We start from the raw sequence: 20,574 nt of genomic DNA, 5'->3' as shown, positions 1-20,574 counted from the left end.
TACATTCTATCTAAATTTCCCTTTTAATTAAATTGGATATGTTAGTGCTAACTTCCTGTCCAACCTGTTGAGTAGTTTGTTGGTGTATATGTCTAAACAGTTGTTGCATTTAGAGAAGTTCTTATTACTTTGGGCAATTGTTTCCTTGCAGCATCATTAATGTCATTTTAAGCTAGGATTTATTGAGTCACATATATTTGGTCACATGCTTGGAGTACAATTTCAGCCTCGGATGTCCTTAGACTTCTAAGAGAAATGAATCAACACATAGGACAGTAGCAAATAAACTGCTGAGGCCACCTCTTCGTATATGGATGACATGAAAAAGCAGACATAAAATGGGATGGCGCTATTGGCATCCATGTGGATCTTACATTCACAATCTGCAGCCTGATATTAACAAACTTATTTAGGCCTTAATCCCCAAAGATATCTCCTCAGAGATCACAGCCCAAGAGTAAGTCAAGGGGTACCAACAACCACCTTCCAGATTCTGGGTTTCTGTGGGGTTTGAACAACCTTCAATGTAAACTGGAGCAGCCTTGGGATTATTCCAATTTATGGCCACCTCCTCACGGCTATGGGCTGCACAGCACCACAGGATCCCCCACAGTGTACCTGTACCAAACCCCTCACTGCAGGGTTTGTGAGGCCAGAGTAGGTGACAGAATCATCTCACTGTGTGTCCAAAGCTCCCATACATGTAATTTTGGCACCACTGGTTTTCAGTGTGACACGCTTTCTCTCTTGGGCTTCCTCAGCTTCATTACAGTTCTAACTGGGTGAGGTGGAAGGGATAGCTCAATGGTTTGAGCATTGGCCTGCTAAACTCAGGGTTGTGAGGTCAATCCTTGAGGGGGCCACTTACGGATCTGGGGCAAAATCAGTACTTGGTCCTGCTAGTGAAGGCAGGGGGCTGGACTTGCTGACCCGCTGGGGTCCCTTCCAGCTCTATGATATAGGGATAGGATTTATGCAATGAGAATAGGTACTGAGTTAACACATCTCAAAGACTAAGATATGATATTGAACACCAAACATTTACACTGGTAAGTAGACTCAAAGCAGCCAATTCCTGCTGGGTGAGAGAAATATTACTAGTATGAAGCTCTGTGGCCTCCTCTACCAGATCTGCTGTCACATTTGCTTGCAGCACCATTTCCTGAAGTGGAAATTTACTTCCTGGTATAAGGAGAGGGGCTGGGTGTGTCAGGAGAAGGACAGAAATCAAAAGGGGTATGGTATAGTGAGGCTCTGCTCCTCTTGATTGGTGTTAAGACTCCAAGGACCTTATGCCTGGGTGTAAATTAAAGCTCCCTGGAGACAGACAGCTGAGAATGAGGGAGCCACAACCAGCTCCCTATCTGCTCACAGTGTTGTTTTTTTGCTTTTAAACTTATACATCCCCAAACTATCCTCAAATGCCCCTCCTATCACCAGAGATTCTAGGATGCTCTTTAATGTCCACGCCATCATAGTCTTTCCCCATGGAAAGCTGGCAGAGAAGGAACCCTTTCACATACTCTGATCTCCCATCTGCAGGCAGTGGAAATAAATCAGCTGGTAGCAAATAGCTCTCCCACTAATGCTGGACCAGTAGACTCAGATGGTACCATCCTTCCCTCATTATGGACAGGTTAGAGAGAGAGCGAGAGAGTGCACATGCAGAATGGCCTCCACCATTCAGGTCTGCCCCAAACCTCAGAAATATATAAAGAAGCATTTTGTGATCCAGTACAGCATCAAGCAGAATGGGGTTCTGAGGCTTTGTCCTTAACCTAATTTTGTTCTGTAGGTTCACCACAGTTGTACCAGCCCTGGAGAGATGTTGTGCATAGTAAGCTTGTATTAAAGGGGTTAAATGCAAGATTCCTGAAGATATATGTTTGGGGTAAAATTTATAAGCCTGAAATACAAGTTATGGCTTTTCATTCTCTCTCGGTCTTGCAGCACTGCCTGCTCAGAGTACCAGTAAAAATAAAAACAATGCATTTTCCAAATGACAACAGCTTTTGCTAAGATATGCATCTCATCATGAGAAATGCAAAGCAGACAATAGAGCTGACTGAAGATTTTGATGAGTATATGAACTGCATTTTAGATGGGGAGGGCAAGGAAGCGATGAAATTTGTAGACAGGAACAATTGGCACTTCGGAAGTGTTGATAATTGAAGTGCAGCAGATTTTGTACCCCATTTTGTCTAGTGTGTTTTACTAAAATTCGTATGTAAAATTTATAGAGCTTATGAAAAGTTTAACAGCTTCTTTCAGTTAAATCTGATGTAGTCATCAGAATCAGTGAGTGTTCCCACAGCCATTGCCTTCATGTAAATTAGTTCTGCACCATGCCAAATAAACATTCACTATTCTCATCAGAAGCTAAGAGCAAAGTGTTATTTGTTTGTATTGACATTACCTGCACCACATCAGGTGCCCTGCTAGCTGCTGAAAAACATTAATCTTTCACCCTCATTATTTAGAAGTGGAGTGAGATTGTAGCTCGCTGTGAGCAAGACTGCAAGTCCTGTATTATAGTGTGCAAAGAATTCTAGTCAGTGGAAGTGTTGAATTTCTTCATATGTTTTATATCTAATTCACATGTGAAAGAGCTGGCCATGTCTTCATAAGGTGAAGAGAAATGTTTTCTTCTTCTTATCTCCAAATGTAGAATTCTCCCTCCAACCTCCTGAAGTCACAACTACCCAATGCCCACAACATGCAAAATTCTGTCTAGCACCAGTGAAAAGTTTAGGGTCTGAGGTCTCACAAAACATCAAAGCTTTATAACACTTTAAAGTCAAAACATTTCTAAATCTAGAAAAGCCATGGTGGGTCATTTATACAGGGGGGTTAGGTATGTTAGTGTTACTCTCCCTCAGAGTTTATACACTTTCATTTATGGGTGGGATTTTTAAAAGTTCCCAACTGTGACTATGAAGTCAATGAGAGTTGACTTGCATAGGAGAAGAGTTAGGCCAATACTTCTGAAAACCTCACAGTAACGAAGACACTTGGTTTTACAGGTGGAAGGGTACAAAAAAAAGTAATCCCTTTGCACATTTTACAAACACTTTACAACATCAGTAAAACTGATTTCATGGAAAATATATGGCACATTTATAATGCTTATCCAGTGAGGTGCAAAATGAAAGGTGTTGTTTTTTTGTCATTTGTTAGAAATTACCTACCCAACTCACTGTTGACTTTTCCACTGGTGAATAATGCAACCATTTCAAATTCATGCTAATAAGACCGCTAGATCATACCATACCTCACTGTTCTTGTACACATGTTGTATACTTTGTGTGCTAGTAAAGACATTTAAGGGAGTATATGGGGAAAATACTGGATGCTAAACAAGGGTTTAGTGAAGTGAGTTTGTAAGCCACACTGCCTAAGAAGTCTCTGTTTGTTATCTTTGACATTTCTGCCATTTTGTTTGTATTTTGCTTGGCTAATATTCTCCTGCAAGCATTTATGCAGTGATGCTATAAATTGTTTGGGACATATTTGCATAGATTGGCTTCATTAGGGATCAAGCTGGTACCCATAGGGTTACATGGAGGATAAGATAAGAGCTGACAGCAACTCCATTAGGATTTTATTTGGTTTGACCTTTAATGAAATAACAAGGCTTTGAAAATCCTTAGCATAGGTATAGGGAGTTCATGCCTCCATTAAGAGAAGATGAGCTAGCCTCACTAAATTATTTAAAGAGGAAAAAAACTTGTGGGGATATATTAGCCTCTGTTATCAATCCTTCCTGTTTCTTGGCTCAGAATAAATACAAGATAGAGAGAAAATTCAATGTTGGCTGGATATTATGAGAAACAGTATTAGGTTTAAAAAAACCAAAAAACCAAAACATTATTAGCCATTCCTATATAAGACCACATAAACCTACTAATTGATTTTTGTTGATATCCACAGGATTTTTATCATTTAAGTAGGAATGCTTCATTATGAAAAAATCCCAATATTAGAACTGGCATAAATCAATGGTGTGATTTGCCCTATAGGTTTTTAATAGGTTAAAATAAGTCAACCTTAACTTAACTTCAAAATAAATATGATTTATCTAAGAAAATAGTAGTCTTATTTGATTTTATTGAAAGATACCTGATACAGCATAGTCAGCCCAATGTAAATACAAAATGCTATGGGCACTGGATAGTACAGAGTACTGAGGAGTTAAATAATCATGCAGAAAGGATTTGGGGACTGCTAACACAGAACAACTTGAATTTTATGTGCTCCACATCTATGAAGACTTGTGTCTTCTGTGCTTATGAAACATATTTCATCTTTGATACAGCTATTTCATATTAGTTAAAACACAGAAATGGCCTATTCGAATCCATCCTCCTGCAAGACCTTAGAACACAAAAGAAGATTCAGCTAAACCCAAACCTTTGTAAGTACAGATAAGGATCCCAAATAATCTTAACGTTGTCACAAATATGAAGGCCCGGAGAAAAATCCTGTCTAGCCATAATAAGAAGTTTAACAGCATCACTGACCACAGAAAACGAAGTGCCTTATTTCTGATAAATGTTGATTGTATCAGTCCCAGCTGCCCTTAACAGCCATGAAGAGCTCTCTGAGGAAGACATACTTGTAATACAAGCTTGTGATTGAATAAATAGCAAACTGAAGGCAATCATTCATCACGCTTGATTAGAATTCCATGTGTTGCCAATTATCGAGGTGTTATTAGACACAGACCCTAGTTTACCTACCTGTATAAATCTCCTATGTCCACATCAAGAAATTATGCAATTACCACAAGAAGGACAAAGGTTAGTATGATAACAAAGCATCTCAATGAGCAAGATATGTATGTGTGAACCAGTGCTCTGTGGTGCACATTTTTGATGCTCTAGACACAAGGTGTTTTCTCCCAAATTTATGTTCTTTATACCTTTAAAAAAAGTTTATAATCCAAGAATAACTCATCTTATAAAACGGATATGAAAGAAACAAAGAAATTGAGATAGGAGGCTAAGAGGACAGAGTTAAGGTTGTTTGCACCTTTTAAACTTCATTACTTTAAAATATTTGGATTTCTTTGGGGCATAACTTTAGAGCCAAATGTTGTCAATTTCTTTTTGTACTTTTGTTTTTTAAATAACTGCAACATTTTTTCTAAGTCTTTAATTTGTTTTTATTTACTCAATTTTAATTCCAACTTAATGAAAACTTTATCTGTATTACTATATTTAATTAGATTCTTAGTGTGAAATATCCATTTCTTTATAATCAGATATCAGAGATGGCAAAGACCTAAGAGATCACCCAATACATCTTCCTGCCAATGCAGTATTCTTCCATACAATAAATATATTATGATTTTGCCCAAATTAGTTTTTAAAATGTCCATTGATAGGACTTTTGTTATTTCTCTCAGGAAACTACTCTGCAGCTTAATATGTATCACTGCCAGGAAGATTTTGTTATTGAACCTACATTTCTTTCTTAATTTCATCCTGTGTTCTTGTTATAGCCCCCTATATAATACTAAATAATACTCGTCCCTTTTTGGTATTTAAACCCTTCCACTATTTGTAGACCATTATCATGTCTCTCCTGTCATCTCTTATACAAGGTAAACATATTGTAGATCTTTTAATCTTTCCTCAAAATTCACTGTTTCGAGACCCAGAACTGTTCTCTGATCTCCCTCCCATTTGCTGATATCTTATTTGTCATGTGGTGCCCAAGACAAAATTCAGTTTTCTTGGTATCATTTACCAGAAACAGGGTCTATTAGCTCCCTGCTACATTACATAATGCCTCTTGTAGACTTTTGTGGAGCCATATTTCAAACTCAAGATTAATTTGCTTTCTTCCAGTCCACCACCAACTGTCCTCATTGTTCCTTCCCAGGTTCGTTCCCCCTGGGAATTACATGTATAATTATACAGTGTCCTTAATTGGCATATTTAAAAAAAAATTAAATCTCATTTTATTTTCTTCCAGCTCTTTAGGTCCCTCTGTATTATTTCCCTAACCTGAATGGTGTTCATTAGAAAATAAGGACGGCCATACTGGGTTAGACCAAAGGTCCATCTAGCCCAGTAGCCTGTCTTCTGACAGTGGCCAATGCCAGGTGCCCCAGAGGGAATGGACAGAACAGGTAATCATCAAGTGATCCATCCCCTGTTGCCCATTCTCAGCTTCTGGCAAACAGAGACTACGGACACCATCCCTGCCCATTCTGGCTAATAGCCATTGATGGACCTATCCTCCATTAATTTTTTGTTAATCCCTGTTATAGTCTTGGCCTTCACAACATCTTCTGGCAGGGAGTTCTACTGGTTGACTGTGTGTTGTGTGAAAAGAGGTATTGGAATATTTTTCTTCCTTAGAAGTATGGTTCCATATGCTATGAGTAAAGTAACAGCAATAGAGAAAGTGATTAAATGCTGCAGCCACGGACACAATTGTTCATTGAATTTGATGATGGTGGTGATTCCACCCCTTTTTCAGACTATTGCCAGCACTACTAGCATAAATAGTCCATACTGTTTTCATAAGTATGGCCAATTGTTCTCATCCCAAATTATTCTCAATCCCAGTGAAGTCAGTAGGAGTTTTGTCATGGACTCAGAGGGAGCAGTGTTAGGTCCACTGTGTGGGAATTAATTGGTTAATCCTGGATCCTGTAAACACATATGCATATGAGTAGTTATTGGATTCATATTCACCAAGTTAATGACATGCATTAGGGTTTGCAGGCTGGAGTCCCAAGGCCTGCAAACATTTATGCATGTGCTTAATTATAAACACAAGAGTAATCCTATTGACTTCAGCAGAACAATTCACTTGCTTAAAATTAATCACAGGCATAAGTGTTTGTAGGATTGGTACCTTAAACTGTAGCCTCCTGGGTCCAAGGATCTGAAGTCAATAGAAAACTCCCACTGATTTCAAAGGGCTGTGAGTCAGATCCTGACTCATCTTCTCTCACTCATGCAAAGATATTTAACCAAACATAACTGACATAGGCAGGGCTGGTGCAAGGATTTTTCGCACCCTAGGCGAAACTTCCACCTTGCGCCCCCCTCCACGCCCCCACCCTGAGGCGCCCCCCTTGCGGCAGCTCCTCACCCTCCGCCCTGAGGCACCCCACCCCGCCCCAGCTCACCCCTGCTCCACGCACGAGCACACCATGGCTGCTTCACTTCTCCCGCCTCCCAGGCTTGCAGCGCCAATCAGCTTAGGCGCCGCAAGCCTGGGAGGCGGGAGAAGTGAAGCAGCCACAGCGTGCTCGAGGAGGAGGCGGGGTAGGGGTGAGCTAGGGCGGGGAATTCCCCTGCATGCTGTCCCCCCCCCTTACTTGCTGCAGGCGGCCCTCCCCGCGCTCCCCTGCCCCAGCTCCCTCCGCCTAAATGCCAGCGGCGATCGGAGTGGCCGAAGATCCGGCCGCCATGGTCACTGCTGAAGAAAATGGCGCCCCCCAAATGCCAGCACCCTAGGTGACTGCCTAGGTTGCCTAAATGGTTGTACCGGCCCTGGACATAGGCACCAAAGAGGGGAAGATAAACGAAGCTGCCTTCTCATGGTTGTCTCCAGTATATTTCAGCAATGATTGCAAATTAAAACATGTAGCAGACACTTTTTATTAAACAAGAAACTTCTGAAAGCATACTGCCATATTTCACCTATGAGAAAGACAAGGTGGGTGACCTTTTACTAGACCAACTTCTGTTTGTGAGTGAAATAAGTGTTGATACCCCACAGAGCTCTTCTTCAAGTCACTATGAAGCTTGCAAGATTGTCTCTTTCACCAACATAGGTTAGTCCAATAAAAGATATTACCCCACCCACCTTTTGTCTCTCTTATCCTGGGACCAACAACACTACAAACAGCACATTACCTATATATACCTTTCTGAAAAATGTTATTTAACAACTTTCAACATTGTCATTCACATTTTCAAAAAATGATTGTCTAATGTCGGTCACCTACATCAGACCATTGCAATACAGTTGTATACAACTATACACCATGCCTTTAACTAATCATTTACAAAATTAAGATGTGGCCAGGCAAAGCTGGCTGCTAATCAATAATATATTTCACGTATATGTAACCCTTCTGCCCATCTGAGTTGGCAGCAACAAGGGCCGGGTTCAGTATCTAGGGGTTCCATTTCAACAACACAATGGAAAACCGGCTCGAGCCCCCACCCAGTAACCACCCCCCAGGCGCCTCTAAGAGGCAATACTTCCCCTCTCACAAGCACAGAGTCTGACTGTAGCAAAATCCTTTTAATAAAGGAGGGAAACAATGTGGCATTATGTTGGGGAAACACCACAAACAGGATTCATAACACAAACCATGAGCAAAAGACCCACCTCCCTCAAGTAAGTTTGGCAGTATCCTTTTCCCTTCAGGGTCTTAAGTCCACCAACCCAAAAAAATCACCCAAAGTCCCAAAAGTCCAACACCCCAAAAGTCTCTTGAGTCCAGCAACCCAAAAATCACCCAAAAGTCCAGCAACCCAAAAGTCTCTGTCTCTGGTCAGTGCAGCCCCAGAGTTCAAAAGTTTATCTGCAGAATTTTACCTCCCAACCCAGGGGGTGGGCGCAGCAGTGTTAAGGGGCACCTTATGTGGTCCAAGGCCAACCGAGTGCCTCTCCATGGGGCTCTGCTGCAGCCTTCACCACGAGCTTCTCCACCAGCCATCCCACTCCACCAGCCATTCTGCAAACTGCTCTGCTCCACTCCACCAGGTGCTCCGCTCCACCAGCCATCCTATGAGGCACTCCAGCCATTCCACGAACTGCTCCGCTCCACCAGCTGTCCCACAAGCCGCTCCAGTCGTCCCACAAACTGCTCTGCCAGCTGCTCAGCAACATAGCTTCAACCCCCTCCTCCAGCACTCAGTGATTTCAGCTCTTAGTAATTTTAGCTCATTAGTGATTTCAGCTTGTAGTAAGGGAGCCTCAGTGCTGGTGCACCATTGGCCCAATATGAATTCCGCTCAGCAGCCTGTAACTAGACTCCTAATGGAATTAAAATTAGTTTTGATATTCCATAGTAGAGAGAGGAGGAGGAGGAGGAGATGGTACAATTGGTATTTCAGGCCCTCAAAAGCAGCCCATACCGTCAGATACAAATGCCTTTCCACAGCCTCTCTCAAGTCACTGGGTTTTGGAACCCATGTCCCTTGTCTAGCGAGTCCTTCTTAGTTGATGGTGAATCCCTCTGTCATAAAACACTTTCATTGTCCTTGATTCACATAATCAGGGTAACAACACTTTATTCTTCCTGCCCCAATAACAGAGAAACTGAGACTCCCACAGCAGCCAAAATGACCATTTGGGCTCATGCTAGGTGGGGTGGGTGTGCCTATGCAAACAAGATCAGCCTCTGAAGTTCTTTTCCACAACTTGCCACAATTCACCACCAGATGTCAGGGTAGAACTCATCTTCACTCTGCTTACATATATAAATATATATTGTGATGGAGCAAAGCCAGATGGCTACAGGAAAGTATTGAGGAGCAGGTATGTTAGCTCCAGGCTAAGCAAATCCCTAGTACCATGGGAACCAAAATGGCAGTTGCTCCAGGCTAATCAAGGCACCTGGGGCCAATTAAGAACTTTCTAGAAGGCACTGGAGAGAGCTACATTGATTGGAGCACCTGCAGCCAATCAGGACAGGCTAATCAAGGCACCTGGTATAAAAAGGGGGAGCTCACTCCAGTCTAGGGAGGAGGAGCCAGAGGAAAGAAGTGCGCATGAGGAGCTGGGAGCAAGAGACACAAGGAACTAAGAACTGAGAGGGGGTACTACTGGAGGATTGAGGAAAACACCATACAGTCAAGCAGCATCAGACACCAGGAGGATCCTGTGGTGAGGATAAAGAAGGTGTTTGAAGGAGGCTATGGGGAAGTAGCCCAGGGAGCTGTAGCGGTCAAGCAGCAGTTACAAGTAGCACTATAGAGACTGCTGCAATTCACAGGGCCCTGGGCTGGAACCCAGAGTAGAGGGCGGGCCCGGGTTCCCCCCTAGCCCCGCTACTTCTAATCAGATATAGGAGTAGTTGATCCAATCTATGGGTTTCATCTAAGGGGAAAACCACTGAGGGGAAGAAATCCACCAATAAGTGCAGGACCTACTAGAGGAGAGGAGGAACTTTGCCACAACTGGTGTCAGGAATGGGATCTTTGGTGTGCACGGCGCGGCAGGAGAAGGAGGGTGATTTAAAAACACACACACAAAAAAAAAGAGGAAGGGGATTACAATTTGTTACCACAATGGATGAGGTAGTACAGGCACTGATACAAGCCACAGCGGCCCAGTAGGAGGCTACCCGTGTCCAGGCAGCTGCCCAGCAAGAAGCAGTGCAGCTGCAGCAAGAAACTAACCACCTGCTGATGGACCAAGCTGTTCAAGACTGAGCTATGTTGCAGGAACTGGTAAGCCAGGTAAAGACCCTTGCAGAAATGAACCGTGGGCATGATGGGACACGGCTCATACGGGCCAGCCATTGGCTGCAGAAAATGACAAGGGAAGATGATGTAGAGACATACCTTCTGGCCTTTGAGAGGACAGCTCTACGGGAGGCCTGGCCTTGAGATCAGTGGGCTGGCATTGTTGCCCCGTTCCTGTGTGGGGAGGCCCAGAAGGCCTACCATGATCTGCCTGAAGAAGCTGCAGTAGACTACTCCCAGCTGAAGGCAGAGATCTTGGCCAGATCTGGGGTAACATCCGCAGTACGGGCCCAGCGGTATCATGAGTGGAGGTACCGGGAAGACAAAACCCCACGATCCCAATTATATGACCTCGTCCATCTCGCACGAAAGTGGTTGCAAACAGAATCCCAGAGTTCGGAAGAGATACTAGAGGTTCTGGTCATCAACTGGTACACAAGGGCACTGCCACCAGATCTCCGCAAATGGGTAGGCCAGAACGATCCATGCACCTATGTTGAGATGATCACGCTGGTAGAAAGACGCATGCCAGCCAGGGAATTGACCCAACTACGCAAGGAAAGCCCCTTCCGAAGCAAACACCCAACCCCAACCCTGGAAGGAGGGACAACTAAACCCCTGGGGAGACCTAGGTGGAGGAAGAGGGGGGCTGAAAACCAACAGAGACTCCAGAAGGAAGGGATTGGCCTGAGTGGAGGGAACCCTGTGACTAAAACCCCTAGCCCACAGGATGGGAGACTGACTAGAAATAGTTATAGATGTTATGCATGTGGGGAGTGGGGACACATAGCAGCACAGTGTCCCAGCACCGAAGAGCCTATGCAATGCAACTTGGGGGATTGGGAGGTCCCATGCTCCCTTATCCACCTGGCGGGCGTTGCGTTAGCCCCACATAACTATACCAGGCCAGTGAAGATAAATGGAACAGAAACTACAGCACTGGTGGACTCAGGAAGTGCTATCACCCTTATATCGGGTAAGCTGGTAAAAAGTAGCCAGCTGCTGCAAGCCAAACGTGTAGCAGTGACATGTGTGCATGGGGCCATGAGCCAATACCCCACCATCCCAGTGGAGATAGAGGTTCAGGGGAACCCCATTGAGGTGACAGTGGGCGTTGTACCTAAACTCCCATATCCTGTAGTTATTGGGAGAGACTATCCAGGGTTTGATAATTTACTTCCCCCTGAGAGGCTGCAGGGAAGTGGAGACCCTGTTGACAGCGACTCATCACTGGGGGAATGTCAACCCCCAATGTTTTCTGAGTTTACTCAGGATCTATTCTCAGCCCCCCCAAAGGCCCAGAAGACAAAAAAAAAAAAAAAAAAGGAAGGCCGCGAAGGCTTTGGGAACCCAGATCCTGACCCAGGGCCAGAAGACTGCGCTAGTAGGCAGACGGGCACGAGCAGCCAACAGTGAAACTACCAACACGGAAGGTGAGCCGGAAGCTGGCCCCAGCCATGAGGGCAACAGGCCATTGGAGGAAGCAGAAGCCGGCCCCTGAGAGCTCAGGCAGGTTAGTCCGGGGAGAGAGACGTTCAGACGGGACCAGGCAGAAGACCCCAGATATGATAACGTCAGGAAAGAGGTGGCTGAGATAGATGGGATACCAGTGGAGGGGAAGGTCCGAGGTCCAGGACCCTATTTTATAGTGAAGAAAGATCTCCTGTACCGTGTGGTACAAATGCAGGAGCAGGAGATACATCAACTTCTGGTGCCCCGAAAACATCAAAAAGCCATATTGAGCCTCACCCACAGTCACTTGTTTGGAGGACACTTAGGGGTAGAGAAAACCCAGGCCAGGATCCTGTGGAGGTTCTTCTGGCCAGGAATACATGAAGATGTCAGGCGATACTGCACCTCTTGTCCAGAGTGTCAGCTACATAGCCCTCGCCCACACTTACGGGCCCCTTTGATACCTCTTCCAATAATAGAGGTACCATTTGAACGCATAGCCATGGATCTGATTGGGCCCCTAGAGAAGACAGCTCGGGGCCACCAACATGTGCTGGTTGTACTAGACTATGCAACCCAATACCCGGAAGCTGTCCCCCTACGCAACACAGCTTCCAAGACAATAGCTAAGGAGTTAGTACAGATCTTTTCCCGGGTTGGGCTTCCCAAGGAGATGCTGACTGATCAAGGGACACCTTTCGTGTCTAAATTGATGAAAGATCTCTGTTCATTGCTCCATGTACAAGCCCTACGGACCTCTGTATACCACCCACAAACAGACGGCCTTGTGGAAAGGTTCAATAGGACCCTCAAGGCCATGATCAGGACCCCCATGATATATTGGAGGAGAAGAGCATGAAGGACAGAGAGGGGAGAAGAGCCCAGGGAACACAGGAACTATGAAGAGACATGGTTGAGGATGGCCCGGGAGACACACCACCCATTATAAGAGAACACCAAGCATGAGAACCAGAGGCCAAGGGAAAAAACATAGTCCACCCGCCAACAGCAGAAAACAAGCTGTTGGCCCAGATCGGAAATGGCTATGGTGCCACAAAGCTGCCCAAAGCAGAAAGCCAGGTGTTGGCCCAGTGGGGAAGTAAACAAAGTATTAGTAACGCCACCAGCCCGCACTAAAGCGGAGCAAGCCAGGCCGCAGAAACTGGAGCAAATTTCTGATAATCATTTGGCATGATCGAGAGCATCCTTTAGATAAAGGAGATTCTTCCCCAGAGGACGACGCATAAGCATGCAAAGAAAGATATCCTCAATCTTGAAGAATACGAAATGATGAGGCAACGATGATTACAATATAATCGAGATGTTTTCACAAACCAAAACACAACGCACAACTGATCACCTCCAACACAATCCCACAATCCAAACAACACTGAGACCCTACAGAGACCCAGCAGAAAAAAGAAAAGATCAAAAAAAAGAGAAGAAATCAAGGTTAGAGTAAAGAAAATGTTAGTATTCCTACAGTCAGTGGTGCAAAGTACAGAAAGTGTGCAGTCCCTGAGTTCTACTGCCGAGATTCTGTGGTGACACGAGATTCTGAATGACTGAGTAGAGTGACTGACCTACTCCCCATCGATACACCCGTACCTACTTGAATGTAGACTGATGAAAGACTATCTGCTGATCTTTTGAAAAAGATCTGAAAGAAAAAAAAGAAAGTTCTCCAAGAGAAAGAAGAGACCAAAGAAGACAAGCCCGTTCTCCCAGGCAGATAACCCCAGCCCCCAGTTGGCAGCCAGCATGCCATGCTTTCCAGCTTCCAGCATTATCTCATGGGATAAGTGCCCATGCCCCATACCAGTTGCCAGCTGCAGCTGCATACCTACTCATCATCCATACACCAGACCCACTTGGAGGAAGGTGAGGGGAGAGCCTTGGGAATCTGGCTAGTGGGGTTAAGGTGGCTGGCAGGCTGGGGCTACCCTGCTAATATATGGTATAAGCTATATGGCAGTGGCCCCAAACTAATAAACTAGAAGTTTATCCAAAACTGGCCCCAGCTGACTAAAAAGAAAGTGCATTCCCAAAAGCCTGGCATGCCAGATCCAGGCAATTATTCCCGTGCTAGCCCAGGCATGGCAGTCCCAGTCTAACAGATTATTCTGAAGGGAGTCCCAGTCCAAGTGGGTAAAGGGCTCGAGGTCAGAAGTGGGAGAGACGAGGTCCAGGGACAGGCAGACTTGTGAGGACCTTACAGAATGACCCTCTACCTCCCTATTGACACTTAACTCCAGCCCAGAAGGAGTGGGGTTGCAATTTCAGTTCTTTCTACAAATGATTTGGGGATGTTTGAGATGAAGTCTTCTCGATACTCTAAGAAAGCCCATGAGAACACCTAGAAGCATGCAGAGTGAGAGAAGAATGCTCGCTGTTGTCAATGTGCAATGACTCGAGGAGTTATTACCTCTTGAGGCATTGTAATTGCTCTTGCTGAAGACCACACCTCTGTGGGGACCATGCAAAACTCCAGAATGACCACGCACACCAGGTGGAGATGCAAAAAAATACAACCACATCCAGTTCTTATCCCGCATGAGGGCTGGATGCCACCGGCACGCTGATGGTCTTCTTTTGGCACAGCTCCTGAGCACACTGCCTGATGCCAACCGCTGCTGGACAGCCTGGGTGATGATGGATGTGGAGGAGATGGGGATAGGCCAGAGATGAGTTATGAGCAGCAGATGGAGGGCTCTGGGGAAAGCCAAGCACTAGCTAGGAAGAGAATGATAAGCACTCGCTCTGCCAATCACAACCACAAGGGGGGCCAAGCCAGGCTAATTAGGCACCACAGGAGAGAGAAACATTTTCTGGGGAGCATCCTGAGAGAGCTAGGACAGGCTAATCATGGGACCCCAGGGGACAGAAGGCCAGTCTAGGAGCAGGGAGGAGGAAAAAGAGAGGAGGAGGAGGGAGGAGAGCTGGAGGAAAGAAACACAAGGAAGGAAGAAGAGGGAGGAAGGAAGGAACTGAGAGGAGAGAAAACACGAGATAACATCAAACAACACACACACCCAGGCAGATGGAGGAGACAGAGGGAGAAAGAAGTGAAGAGGAGAAAGCAGGGGTTTGAGTGAGAGCTGGGCAGCAGTTACAAGTAGCTGTAGCAGCAGCTGCAGCATGCACAGGAACACTGGGCTGCTGAGAACCTGAGGGGGGCTGGGGCCTGCCCTGGGTTCCCCCCTAATTGGGCCCCCTATCCCGAGTAGTTGATACAATTCATCATCCAGGGTTCAAAACTACTGAGGAAGGAAAGGAAAGAAATCCGCCACTAGAGAGAGGAGAGAGGAGAGAGGAGGAGAGGATATATATATATATATATATATATATGGATTTTATATATTTATTTTGATTTGTAATGAAAGCCAACGTACTGAAAGCAAATCAGTCCATCTCAGTATTCAAACTCTTTTACAGTCTCTTCCAGTGTTTTTTCCAGTAGTTTTTACAGGTTTACTTCAATTTTACTGCTTGTTTCATTACTCATTTCACTCATCAGTGAGGAAAAGTCTGGTGTCTTCTACTGCTTTACCTTACATATATTTTTTCTTTTTAATCTTCTCTCTCTCATCTCAAGAGTAAAGAGAGTGTAGGGAGCATAAAATCACAAGAAGATAAGTCCACAGTCACTATTTATTATATATATTATATTAAATTCACCTCAGTTTTATTTTTCCTTTTATCCTTTTACTACTTCACAAATGAAAATGACTGTTCCATTTCCCCCCTGCCTACTATGGCAAATAGCAGCTAGATGATGTGCAGCTGTTGTTTGAAAAAAAAAAAAAAAAAGGGAATAGTTAGCATCGAAAAAAAAAAAAAATTATTTATTTATTCTCTTGCAAACAGTAACAGTACCATGAGAGAAATTAGAAGAAAAATTAAAATGAATTGGGGAATGGTTTTGGAACAAGTTATCAGATTGTAAACAGAACAGTTCACACACACACACACATCTTTCTCTTAGTTCCTAGAAGAAAGAAAAAAACGGAGTTTGGATCTCTCTCTGCAGAGCTTTGCTTTTGCTGTGCAGCAGCTCTCAAAAGTGACAGGAAGACAGTTACAGCTCTCTGATTCTGAGACCTGACAAAAGTCAGGGTTGCTTATGGGCTGCTCTAATTTGATATATTGATACAGGGTCCTCGATGAGCTCTACACCAGTAGAGGAGAGATGTAGTGCAGTGGAGTTATAACACACCCACTTCCCATCTGTCTCCCCCCAACATGACCCCTCCTTCCCTTGATATGCCACCTAAGCCAAGAACGAGGGGACTGATAGGCACCCAGTGTGAAGTCAGTACACTCGTGCCTTCAATGAGTTCATCTCCAACAGAGGAATTCGCTCTAGGCCAGTTGCCACCAGTTTCTGGCATTTTAGTACCTCCTGATGGTGAAAAGCACCCATATCTGATTAGAGAATCCAGCCCTTTGATACTGTTTCGCATCCATTCTTCCTTTCCCCCTACAAGTCTCTCTGATACTTTCAGCAGTGATTTGCGGTAGTGATCAGAGGTCATTGAAGCTGAGAAGTATGTGATGAGTTTGTAGGTAACAAGGACTTAAAATAATATGAACGTTAGTAGTACTAAATCTTTCATTATTTCCCATTTCCCCTTTACCTTGAAACAAAGAAATCATTGTTTACGGGGGGTGGGGGATGGGAACAAAACACATCAAGCTAGCCTGGTATAATCAAGCTAGTATAATCATTGCACACTTGCATCTACTTTTTTCATATGCAGGTACTTCATAGATCGGAAGAGTGATTCAGAGAGCTACTTTACAATAGATGGATCTGAAGGAACCATTGCAACTAATGAATTACTGGACAGAGAAAGCACCGCACAGTACAATTTCTCTATAATTGCAAGTAAAGTTAGTAAGTATGGCATGAATTGAATTAAGATACTAAAATGGTATCTCTCAGAATACAATGCTCAGAAGTGAGCCTCCTCTAAAATGTTTATTAGTATGAAATGATTTAAGGATGCATAACATGTATCAGTTTGGTGAGGCTAAGTATCATATTCAAATACTCACATATAGTCAGGTTTGATCCTGTGCTCCTTATGCAAGCACAGTTCCCACTGAAGTCAATGGAAATTTTATCAGAAAGAGGTTGGAGTTAAAGGATGATATTAGAACATGCATTTTACTGGGACTATTGTGATTAAACAATTGATAACTGTGGTGTAACTACTGTAGTTTGTGTCTCGTATGTGTACTGAACTTTTAAATGGAGAAAAGTATCTCCTTGCTGCAGAGATAGCTGCCATTTTGTCTGTGGGTGCTACAGTGGAGAGAGAGAGAGTTGGTGCTCTCACATGGAGACCTTTCTCTTGTTCTTTGTTTTGTTGTTTACTTAATAAGATCAAGTTGAGGATAGTCAAGGAGAAAGCATACCTTTCCTCTTTGTGTGGGGAAGAGTATAATGGTTATTTTAATTCCCAGACAAAAACTATATTAGAATGGAGTTAAGGTTGAGGTGATACCAGTAATGGAAGGCTCTGCATGAATTCACCTGCCTGATCCATCTCTCCTCTCAATCTGCCCAAGCCCCCCTGCCTAATCACTCCCCTGGTTGTCTTCTCCCATGCTCCTCTCTGTGCCTTCTTTTAGTCTGCCCCCCTATGTTGGGAACTCCCTCCTTCTCATGGGGTATCAAGCAAGCATCCCCCTCTTCATTCACAGCCTTCTGTATAGCACACCTCTTTCCCTGTCAAAGTTAATTCTCCTAGGTTTGTTTCATCCTTTGGGAAAGAAACCTATTTTTCGATCATCTGGCATCTGATTCACAGAAGTCTTTCCATTGACTTAAATAGGCTGTGGCTCTGGACCCCTGGTGCACTTTACAACAGTACTGTATTGTTTATCTGTTTTAGAATGTATGTTACAGAGGCAGGGACCATGTTTTCCCTTATGCATTATTCAGCAATGATTACTCAATAAACTATACATACTAATAACGTAGAAGGTAGGACTTTATATATATATATCTGTATGTGTGTTATTAAAACTTACTCCAGCTGAAAAAAAAATATCAGTTGTAGTTATCTCAAACTGAGCCAGAGGAATATCCCTAAAGGCTGAAGATAGAACAGGAAATAAAATAATGTGCCTATGCACTTAAACTGAAGGAGTCATCTCATTATGTGTATATCCTAAACCTGTGACTTCTGACCTTACCTTTGTATGGGGGAAGTACATTTTCTTGTGTGAATTAGAAAAAAAAAAAAGGCCAGCAGAATTGTAATCTGATTTCAGAGAATTTGAAAGGCATGCAGAAATGGTGTTGCAGCATGGAGATCTCTTTATAGGCTATGCTTAAGGAAAGCTTAAATATTTAGATTTATTGGTAAGCAAGGAGCATTTTCGGTTTGCGAATTTGTCCTGAAATAAGGCATTTGTTCTAGTGAACTCATTGTGAATCTATTATTCTCCCAGACTCCAGAGTAATTAAAAAAACAGGTAAAAAAAAAACAGGTTCACTTCAACATGGCATATAAAGGGAAATACAGTTATAGGCTTCTCGGCCTTTTGGCTAAGATCACGTGTAGTGCTTATATTAAGAGTTGTTGCATGTAGCCCACATTATAAAATTCCCAATTCTAACCATTAGCCAACCTAGTAAACCTGTACCTCTCATACATTTGAAATTCATATCCCCATATACCTTAATATTTGTGCATCAAATGTTATTCATGTCATTAAAAATAAATGTTATACATACAGTACACCTATAATTGGCAATACTTTGGAGAACAAAGAAATATTACCTGTCAAACCTTCATATAGGTCTGTCTGACTCAGAGGTAACAGAGGGAAATGCTGGGATTTCAGAAATGCTAAGTAGTAGTAGAAGAGGGGGAAAGGGCAAGTTTCTGAATTTCCCTGCCATGGAAACATTTTAAATACTTTATCACATTCACTGCCTCTGTCAGGGAGAAGTACTGAGGGGACCATTGGAAAAAGACAGAGAAAGCTAATTTAATTATTTAGACGAGTTCCTGCTTTAAAACTGAACATTATGGCAGTTACTCAGTAACAGTGGAATGACTACACCTGATCAGATTAATGGTCCATTTAGCCCAGTGTCCTGTCTCTGAAAGTAGCCATTACCAGCTGCTTCAAAGGAAGGTGAAAAATACCTCATAATGGACAATTATAGAATAACCAACCCATCAAGAAAGTTTCTTCTGTAACCCCGTCAATTGGAAGTTATCCTATGTCCTGAAGCATGAGGTTTTATATTCCTTTTGAATTGTTATCGTAGCTTTGAGCAAAAGATGTTCACTTATCTTTTTTTCAATTGCCTTTTGCAATTTTGATGAAATAATCTCATATGTTCCCCATTCCAAGCCACCCCAGCAAAACAAAATTTATAACTTTTGAAAATTAGCACATACAAAAATTGACATTCTAATTTTAATTCTCCCAGGATGAGAGAGAATGATTTGGTTAACTGTCTCATCCATTCAAGTAATTGTATATAGCCCTCATTTCTAGCCTATTAAAAAAAAAGCCTAACCATGTGTGTATTTATGGAGTGATATACATACAGTTCAAGTATGCAAGGTATGAATTTAATAGATAAGGGCCCAAATTTCCAAAAGCAATCTCTAGGGCCCCAATTCTCCACATTTTATTTTACAGACAATGGTCTAAGGCACAGGTGAAGCAAATTGCCCAAGGTCACACAAGAGTTCTGTAGCCAGGAAGTGAACTCAGATGTCCCAGCTCCCCACCCAGTGCCTTAAGCACAAACCATCCTACTCTTTTCTTCATTAGGAATTTTCCAGCCTATAGTTACCCAATAAGTGTTGCTCTAAGAGTAGAGATGATAGACAAGATACACGGGGTTGTACCACCATTGTCCAAGCACCTGCAGTTCCTACTGACTTCACTGGGATTTGATTGTGCTCAGCTCTTCAGAAAGTGTCAGATCACTTGTATTTAGGTGCCCAAATCAGCGTAGGCACAATGGATCACAAAAGTTAACACTTTTCTCTGCTGTCTAGAGTTTTCTCCTCTCATACAATAATCTACATTTGTGAAATGAACAAAAACAAAATAATAAGATTGTTCTCCTCAATTTAGAGAAAATCTCACTTCTGGCTGGCTCTTAAGGCCCTATTGCAATTGACTATGTGATCTGCGTCTTGTGTTTCTCATTTAAATACTGCCCACCATCTTGGCCCCCAGCAGCTCAAAGAGAAATACAAATGAAACTGGGCTTTGCCACCATGCCACTTTGCATGGAAAATAATGTCAAGGTCATGAACAAGTTTCTGTGGATCAGCTATGCCTGTCTCATCCCTGAGACACAGTCCCCATTGGTTTCCACTGCACATCTGTGGCTTCAAGAGGGGCCGTATTTAAACTCAATGATGATGCTTATCTTACCTTTCTTCCACAGCAACTAATCTTGACTAGGAGTGATTGTGTAGGCCTCAAGAGAGCTAGTTACTTTCCAGTAATAGCACAAGTACAATGCAACTCAAATTGCTAAAGATAGTGGCAGGCAATATATAAACCTGAATGCAGATATGGATGAATAATGCAGGCTTTCCTTACAAGCTGATAATGCTGGCTATGGCTCATATAATTCTATTATTAGCACCAGAGCACCTGAGGTTATATTTTTTAAAAGGAAATAGAT

General features: G+C 43.3%; 1 protein-coding gene across 4 annotated transcripts in view; it reads left to right on the top strand.

Moving 5' to 3' along the window:
• The window catches only part of CDH12 (cadherin 12), a 693,631-nt gene that overhangs the window by 658,376 nt on the left and 14,681 nt on the right, over positions 1–20,574 (top strand). For all 4 annotated transcript variants that reach the window (XM_039525377.1, XM_039525374.1, XM_039525375.1 and 1 more), the window contains one exon: positions 16,658–16,794. In XM_039525377.1, the coding sequence (XP_039381311.1) occupies positions 16,658–16,794 (137 nt within the window). The remainder of the gene's footprint in view (positions 1–16,657; positions 16,795–20,574) is intronic.

Source organism: Mauremys reevesii, linkage group 2 (assembly GCF_016161935.1).
Source record: "Mauremys reevesii isolate NIE-2019 linkage group 2, ASM1616193v1, whole genome shotgun sequence".
Taxonomy (NCBI): domain Eukaryota; kingdom Metazoa; phylum Chordata; order Testudines; family Geoemydidae; genus Mauremys; species Mauremys reevesii.
This window is presented reverse-complemented; position numbering and strand designations above follow the sequence as displayed.